The 9308-nt window shown below is 34.3% G+C and overlaps 1 protein-coding gene and 1 long non-coding RNA gene across 2 annotated transcripts; one reads left to right on the top strand and one right to left on the bottom strand.

The window, feature by feature from the left end:
• The first annotated feature begins 1601 nt into the window (after positions 1–1601).
• LOC111491352 lies at positions 1602–4172 on the top strand. Its single transcript, XR_002719700.1, has 2 exons — positions 1602–1991; positions 3566–4172. It is a non-coding gene; the product is annotated as an uncharacterized LOC111491352 (long non-coding RNA).
• Positions 2004–8717, bottom strand: LOC111491342. The gene is made up of 8 exons (XM_023140232.1): positions 8142–8717; positions 7673–7767; positions 7202–7281; positions 5937–5978; positions 5654–5781; positions 4783–4963; positions 2932–3110; positions 2004–2858 (listed from the first exon to the last, which is right to left on the bottom strand). The coding sequence occupies exons 1-8, from the start codon at positions 8591–8593 to the stop codon at positions 2351–2353; spliced, it is 1665 nt and encodes a 554-aa protein (XP_022996000.1). The 5' UTR covers positions 8594–8717; the 3' UTR covers positions 2004–2350.
• Positions 8718–9308: the final 591 nt, after the last annotated feature.

Raw genomic sequence — 9308 nt, 5'->3', positions numbered from 1 at the left:
AAAAAAAAAAAAAAAAAAAAAAAAAAAAAAAAAAAAAAAAAAAAAAAAAAAAAAAAAAACTTAGAAAATTGTAAAAATGATCTCATCATAGTCCTATCAAATTAATTTGTCTATTATTATTTTGAAAAAGATACAATTAAAAATATTGCAATAAATATGCATAATTAGAATTAATAAATAACTCCAACATGCAAAGTTGAATAATATCTCTCGAAACTTGATACTCACGTTTTAACAATAAATAATTTAGGACAACAACTTATATTAACTTCATTTAAGAATTTAAATATGTGTACCAGCAAACCCTAAACAAATAATAAATGGATTTACAATCAATTTCAACATTAAATATACTAATTATTTTCTTTTCTTGCAATAAATATATCGGACGCCAAATTAATTGGAAGAATTTAAAAAGAGTGAGTGAGGCAACTAAAATTGGATATTAAAATCATCGTCCTACTTAATCCCAACCATAAATCACGCTGACAACATGGTACGATGAACAAATAGTTCATAGATGAGTTTTAAGTATAGATTATTGTTTAATATGAGAATGTTAAAGACCCGACAAAGGATCGTTAGTCCCAATTATCAATGTATAGTTGATTTAGCTCTATCGGGACTCGAATGGCAGGAATATCATCCAAGTTATGGCTCAATTCTAATCATATTTTTAAAAAATATTAATATTATTATTTGGCAGAAAAAAGAAATATTCCCTAAACCGTAAAGACAAACATACTCTAGAAATAGCAAAAATTTTAAAACAGTTTCAAGAACATAAAAATAAATAATTGATATTTTGCTGTTTTAAGGTATTATTATTTTAGCTGTTAAGTAATTCATCACAAACAAACATGACTTCTTCTGTCAAAATTAGTTGATTTTGGTGTAATTTATTTTTAGATAAATATTCCAAAATGGCACTTGAAAAGAAAACAGTAAAACTTTCTATTTGTAATTAGGCATGTTCCTATCGGTTGAATCAGAACTTTATTATTAAATAAGTTGGTTCATATGTTTATGATAATTTGACAATTTTTTACCTTAACCCGCTTAAATGTTCCCCATGTACGTAAAGTTTGTTGAACTGAACATGGTAGATTGTTTTTTTTTTCTCGGAGATTCGCAAGTTCTTAGCCAGTCATAAACATCTCGACCAGTCCCGAAAGACAACCTATTAGATTTGGTTTTCAAAGTAACTCATAGGGTATTAAATTCTAGGTAGGTAGTCACAATGACTTTAGATCTATACCCGTCGAGTTTTCTATTATTTGTAGGACTCTAGTTGACTACTAGGCCAACCTACGTGGATCGAATCCACCAGATAGCAGACCCGCTAATAATTTGGATGTATAATAATAACAAAAAGTACTTCTAATCTCAGTCATAACATAAAGAAAAACAGACCAGAAGCTTTAATATGAGCCACTGTAAGAAGTGCAGAACACTATTGAAAAGGATATGAATGGCATTAAATCCACTAACAAAACAAAGCAAACCCACTACGAACAATTCCATACCTCATTCTTTCAGCTATCATTGCTTTGCTTTGCTTTTGCTGTTCTCCGGACTGCTCTCTCCTTAACATGGCAAATTCTGCTGCTTTGATGCATCCAACGCCGTCATCTTGTAGCCAATGCTGGGACAAGGCCATCACTACTCATGAACATAGCAAGTTTCAGTAAATGCTTGTCCATAAAAAGGAGGCAATATCTAATCTTTCAGACATTCTTTTAAATCCATTATGTGTGGAAGCTAACAGAACATTTCCAACAAAACATGAATAGATGGACCACTGAAATTGAACAAACAATCATTGCAATTTTGGAACCATGTAGATTAGAGAACAGAGAAGAGTAGGCAAAACAAAGGTTTGTAGTACTTACAAGCAACAGCCTCTCTTCCTCTCACTGCTTGGTTCTGTCATGATTGTTGATCCAAAATTGCAGACTACTGATCCTGCAGCTTATTGAAGATCATGAAAGGTAAATCCTTGAGTTAAAGATTTGTATTTATACATTCAACTTCTTGTTCTTAAAAGCCAAAATTCCCATCTCATTATTGCTCAAAATTGTCTGAAAAAAATAAGAGGGGTCTTTCCTTCTACCTCTTTTGCATTTCATTCTGTTGATATAACACACACATACCATTTTCGATCTATCTATGCAACTAGTAACATACACAGCACCGGATATGAAATGCAAGTCTCATTTTACATTTGGCAAACTGAAAAGCTACCCCCCGGTAAGGGAAGTATGCCATAACTTCACATCCTGCTCTCCGCATCTGGGAGAAATTTAGTTGTGGAGAAAGTTATTCAGATGCAAAATGTTAGAAAGGTCCTCTAATCATTTCCCCGAACCCACCGTGCTGAACCTGCCTTTGCCAAGCCAGAGCTGAAATGACTAACATTTGCAACAAATAATGGATCCCTTTCTTCATTGTTGAGTTCGTACTCATTATGATTAGCAGCATTTCCCTGATCCACATTCTCTAGCTCTCTAGTCAAATCTTCCATTGTCTTTTTTAAATTGGCTTTACTCATGTGTCCTGATTCACCAGTAGAGATGCCAACCATTGTTATTTTGGGGAGAAAAGGACTTGGCTGCACATTTTGCTTTGCCTGTTCCTGAGGCAAGTCGTCTCTTTGACGTCGCCTTGACCACAGATGACTAAACAAATTTCTAAAAGGATTGAAGGAATGTTGTTTAGGTTCTTGATTGGCTTCCATATTATCTTGAATATCTACAGGTGATGAACTAGTATACTGAAGTTCTTTGGTCTCCTTCACCGATTTAGAGTTGGTAAGACCACTTGCAGACTCTGAGATTCTTAAGAGAGAAGCAGCACTCCTAAGAAAGAAAAAAAAATTACATTAAACCTGTTCGTTTGAATTGTTTGGTTCATAGAAACCTGGTCACGTACCTTCTCTCAAATGAATCGACCATGTAAGGGAATTTGGGTTGAATGCCAACAGCCTTACGCAACCACCTATTTCCAAGAATTACTTTATCAACAGTATAAAGAAGCTGCATTTCAGCAACCTTAGAGATGACATTCAAGGGTATTCCAAGGTTGCCCATCTCATCCATCACTTCTTGAACCTAATAGGGAAGAATATGTGAGACAGTGAATGTAGGTGAACACTGCTCAGTAGTCAATCCAAGGATAATAATTTTCAGAACCCAGAAAAGTATACAAAGTGGGAGTATAAGCCATTATCCTTCTAACAAGCCAAACAAGTTAAAAAAGAAAAAAGAAAAAAAAAAACCTCCGTTTTAACTTCAAAATAGATTTTTTTTAAAAAAAGGCTGAATAAACTTGGCACAACCAGTTCTTTCAACCATTCTAACATTCCATCTTCCGTTATTTAAGATTGCAGCCAAAGTGGGCATCATCAAAATAAATTGCAGCAAACCAGTTCTCGTTCATTTACTGTTAAATCTCTTATGAGAGATCTTGTGGATACAACAAATCATGCATTACATAACCATAATCTTTATGAGGTGATTTGAAATAATTTTATTAAAAAAATTAAAATTTTTCTTTGGATGCTTAGCCTTAAAGCAATCAATACTACGGATGTAATGCAAAGGCCTCATATTTATCCATCTCCATCAGGTGTGCTATGTGTTCTTCCATTTGTGAATGACATCTTTTTGGCCATTGTTCCTTTGCTACGAAATTTTGAAACATGATCCTTCATGCTTTTGGCAACTCTAAGTTAGCCTAACGACATTTATGACTTTCTAGCCTCAACTTTTGTGGGTCATCCTTTCCATGGAGTCAAGAAGGTTTTGTGGCTTGCATTAAACATAACTTTCCTATGGTTTCTTTGGGCGAGAGGAACGGAAGAATATTTAAGGATTCTTTCTCCAATTTTGATACTTTTATGGACTTAATTCTTTTTCATGCATTGTGTTGGTGTAAATGTAAACACCCTTTTTCTAATTATAGCTTATCTTCTAACTTCTAAATTTGGGATTCCTATTTCTGAATGATATTCCACAATCAAAACAATTGACTAAATCCCATGAAACCATTTCATAAAAGTTTATTGATATATTTTCTTTTATAAAGCAACTTGTTCCTTCTAGTAATACCTCTAGGGGTTGGAGGTTACACTCGTTTTTATTTCATTTATCATTGAAATTTGTTTCCCTTCTTAAAAAAATATAGCATACCTCCCATATATGTTTACAGCCTTTTTTTTATCTGATGTTTACTTAGAGCTATGGAAGGGAACTAAAAAAATGCATTATTCCTTTTTACCATTGAAAGGAAAATGGAAATATTCAAGCCAAATACGACCCAACCAACCACCGCCACCTAAAAGAAGGCTATTCAATACTTTGGGGTCACATAAACAGGATCTCGATGTTTTGCAAAAATTATAATAGGGAAAAGGTGGGAATATTATTAGGAAGATCAGCACTAACGTATTTGTAATTACTGAGAAGTTGATTTGCATTGACGGTTACAAATAGAGGGTGTTAGGGAATATAGGGTAGGTAAAATTATGGGAATTAGTTTGTGGGAGAGAGATAGCCTTCTCAAAAGGCTATAATAGAATTAGGGTATGTTCTTGAGATGGTTCCTATGATATTCCATAAGTTCCCTCGCTGCCAGACATTGTAAGATAAGAAGCTAGTCCCAGTTTGCGCTCAAGAATTAGAAAGGTCATCAAAATGCTGGGTCTTAAGAAATAAATTAAATACCCAGTACCTCCTCACTATAAAATGTTCAAGAATTATAGCAGACTATTGAATATCATACCTCTGGAGGCTCCAACAAACTATCGCCCATCTCTTCAAACACTTCTGCTGCTGCATTATCATCAGTTATTTCCCTTCGGCGCTGCAAACGCCGAGTTTGAATTAAAGCATGAAAATGCTGATCAACAGATTCTTCAAGAATATTATCGAGCATGTTTTTATCAAAAAAATAAGGAGTGTACCTGAATAACAAAATGAAAATACCAAAGATAAAATATGCCGAGAAAAACTTCCAAAAATTATTGAGCAGATCGAGAAAAATGATCAGAGAAAAGCAACGATCATGCAACAAAAAAGAAAAAGAGGAAAGGAAACTGAGAATTATATTAATAGTGAGAGATCATAAAAAAAGAGGAGATGGATTATCCCAAACCAGTCGTCCTATTAAATGAACCTAATTAGCAATTTAAAAACAGAAAAAGAGCCAAGGAAAGGGAAAAGAAAGCTATTATTTGATCCTCACATAAGGGGGTTTTGTTGGTGATAAAGTAATGAACTAAAACAAATCTTTGTTTTTTTTTTAAAAAAAATTGTAAATGAGAAGGATAATTCTTTTTGAAGATACCAATTTATCTTGTGCAAGTATTCTTCCTTTAAGAGATCTCTTCTCTGCATGCTTTTCCATATCGTCTTCTAACTAAGCTACCCTCCTCAACCCATCTCATATTGTCTTACAAACACACTCCCTACGGTAATTAGTAAATATTAACAATGGCCGTTCTTACAGGCAAAAGCAAAAGAAAGAACACCTTTTGATTTTTGAAGTCATATAGTGAATATATGATATGTTAAGGACCAGCTTTTACAAGTTGTAACAATGTACTAACTCATTGTAGCAAAAACTACATAACTAACATGAGAAAATGACATACCACTGTACCCCATCAGTAGTTGCTATTGCAATATCCAAGTTCTGGGCACTGAAAACAGGAACACCATCAATCTTTTTGCTCCCACCATTCTCAGGTAGGCCTTTAAGAAGCTTGTTTGCTGCTTTAACCTATACGTTAGAAAACCATTCAATGGCTAAGGGCACGAGTAACTGTCATGACATTCTAGCTGATGGATTTGACTAGCATGCCTGATCCTCGTAACATTTTTTTATATATTTTTGTATTTATGAAAGTTTCTTGCTTCAGATAAGAAAAATCATACTTGCTTCTCATTTGGAATGAACTGAAATAAATGAGGTTTTTCCTGCATGATACAAGTAACTTCAGAAGTTAGGTCATGGAAAACAATGTCCAAAAATCAAGTAGCACATCTTCAACAGATCCTGGAAAATTTAGTACAACCATGCGTTAGTTCAACAACCAAAAAAGTTTGTATAATTTTATTTTATTTTTCTGACATTCGTGAGTATTTGAACAAGCTTGTGTGAATCTTGACTATTCACACAGGGCAACAGTCTAACCCTACACATTTGGTTGCGAAGGAAACTCGTTGGATATTATATCCTAAGTAGGTGGCTACTATGGCTTGAACCTACTCCCTTTAAATCCTTTATTGTTTACATAGCCAACCCAATTAGGTATGCATAATGAAACACAGTATCTTATGGTTATACACTCTCATGAACAAAATGTCAAAATGAATCAATGACATATTTTTGTTAGAGAGAATGTTTTTTTTTTTCTCAAAAGAAGAAAAATTAAAGAAAGAGTTAAACAAAGAATGCGCAGAAGTACAAATCTTTAAAAAAATCAATTCCTCTGACCCCTTTTACTCCATTAAAAATTCTAGAATTCTGTTCCACCCAAATATTCAATAAGAAATGCCTTTACTTCATTTAACCACAATATATTCCTTGTCCATGACTCCATCTATGGCCAGACAAGAATTGGATTAAAATTTTTGTTGGCTGTTCGTCCCATAGCCCAGGATATGGAATTGTTCCAAAAAAAAAATTCCCAACATTTTCACCGTACCAGCAGTGTGCAAACAAGTTTCCAACATTTTCTTCAGCTTTATGGCATAACAAACACCAGTTCAGTTGAAGACTAATGTTGGGGCATCATTTTTTTAACCTTCTTAGCTGTATTCAGACCTTCAAAATACATAGTTCATTGAAAAAAGATTTTTCATTCTTGGGATCCCTGCCTTCCATACAAAATGGCAATCAAACCACTTAAACTCTCCAACCAAATGAAGCAATAACATCAGAAGGTCGTATGTGAAATCAAGGTAACCTGTACATGTGATTAATTTACTCACAATGTGATTATATGACAATTGCTCATAGAACACAAATAAATCAAACCATAGCTACCTATACCACTATAAAAAGAGTATGCAATCACTATATAGGCAATTTAAATGAGCATGGGATAAACAGAAAAGGAACCTGACTACACAGAAATTTTGAAAGATATATTCCAACCAATAAATTAAGATTGGTCCACCGACACTAAATTTAATACCTTGAAATGCTCGTATGCTAAATCAAGACGACATGCACCCACCACAGCACTTGGAATATTCAATCGCTTAACATATGTAACTAAGAAGAAAAAAAATTTGAGTCAGGACGCACTGCTAATGGATGAAGTAAAATTGAGCAGTCAATATTAAGATACTAAAACATGGAAAACAATGACAAAACTCGAAGGAGATGCTCCAAGACAAACAGGTTTTCCAGAATCGTAAAGCAACTGTTAGAAAACAGAATAGGTGTGAAATTTCAATGGTTTGAAATGATTTTTAACAAGTGTCAAGATAAGTTGCTTACATTGGAAAATAGATACAAGCTAATGCTTGCTTCAAAATTTCTTATCCTTAAATGTAGTTTGTTCCAAATGCATTTGGAAGTCTAGAATCTAGAAGTCCATAAATACTGCCAAAGAAACGAGGATAAAGAGTAGCAAAAACATCAAAATTAAATGAGCCAATACCTGCATCACCTAAATCAGTAAAGAAGCGGAATATAGGGCCATTTCTTTCACTCTTAGTAATGGTTGAGAACAACTTCCTAAGCCACTCTGGAGTTCTGGAATAGACAAATAAGAGATGGCTTCACTCAGAACAGTACTAATAGTCGATAGCAGCATTGCAATTTTCTTCAGTTTCAATAACTAAAAATAATTAAGCAAAATTGAAAAAATCCAAGGGATTATAAAGCCAACATCATAATGATAACAGTCATTAAATTGGAATAGATTGTGCCTGGAGCGTACATATAATCAACCAGATTCCATCGAACGGAAAATTAAACCAACATGTTACTTGTTACCCTCTCAAACCTAGCTTCAATCTCACCTCCCTTACAACATATAATTATCAATCTAAACCAATCATGAAGGGTGGTCTAGTGATAAAACAATTACAGATTCAATCTTAAACTAGCAGAGATAGGGAGAGAACCTCTTGGAAATGAAAGGAATGTCGAAGTGCGTCGAGACTGCCATAAGACCAGTCCCAGAAAGGTCGCACATACTGAAGACCTGGCCAACAAACGCAGGGCCGCCAGCTTTTCCATTAGAATTAAGACTTGAAATCCTAAGCGTCGACGGAAAACCGGAACCGAACTCGGGCGATGAAGACAAACCCTTAACAGGCGCAGATTTGGAGGAGTCGAGGTCAGGATGAGTAGAATCAAAACGTGAATGGGTGAGAAAAGGGGGTTTTCGAGGGACAGGGAATGCGACCGGAATGCATAGACGAGAAGAGGATGGTTGCAGGGAAAATGGCGGAATTGATTGAGGATTGGCGAAAAGGGCGCAGAAATTGGAGGTAGCGGAATTGAAAAAGTGGGTAATGAATTTAATCGGGCGGTGTTCGTGGTGGTCGTTGGGAGGTTCAATCTGGAAGGCCATGAAAGCTTGGCAGATTCCTTCTGATGCGACCAGCTGTATTAGGCTCTAGACTCTCGGCGCCATTTTTAACTTGCGATTGGAGGGAGAGAAAGGGGGAGGTGAAGAAGGAGGGATGAGGATTATCAAAATTAAATAATTTTAGAAATATCTATTTGTAATATTCATAAATTCACAACTTTCCAAAAGTTAGTCCATAAATTCCTAAAAATATTATATAAATATATAATCTAAAAATAATTTGTTAAATCAAAGAAAAAGAAGTTTCTAGGTCAAATGAGGAAGTGAGCCCACTGTTAGCTGACGTCTTTGGGCAGATGATAAACAATGGACAGAAATAGAACGGTCAGGAAAAGACAAAGGAAGGGCAAGGGTAGAGATGTCAATTTACACAAAAGTAAAAGTGAAAGAAATTAAAAAACGAATCCTCATGCTAAATTAATAAAAATATTTTTAAATTTTTCAAAATATATATATAAATATAAAATAAATTTATTAAAAATAAAATTGTAAAAATGGGACCTTCAACATTCACGGGTTAAAAAATAAATCTTCACGGCGTAATAAAGGTAAAAAAAAAATAAAAAATAAAAACGGATAAATTTAATTTAATTTGTATAAAAAAAACACATGAACATTTGAAGGTTGTATTGGTAACATAAATCACAAAAATAAATGGAGGTTAAAAGTAGGGGCAGTTTCGTGACACGTGTCCTAT

Source organism: Cucurbita maxima, unplaced genomic scaffold, assembly GCF_002738345.1.
Source record: "Cucurbita maxima cultivar Rimu unplaced genomic scaffold, Cmax_1.0 Cma_Scf00016, whole genome shotgun sequence".
Classification (NCBI taxonomy): domain Eukaryota; kingdom Viridiplantae; phylum Streptophyta; class Magnoliopsida; order Cucurbitales; family Cucurbitaceae; genus Cucurbita; species Cucurbita maxima.
Note: the sequence above shows the minus strand (reverse complement) of the source record. Positions and strands in the feature narration are given on the sequence as shown.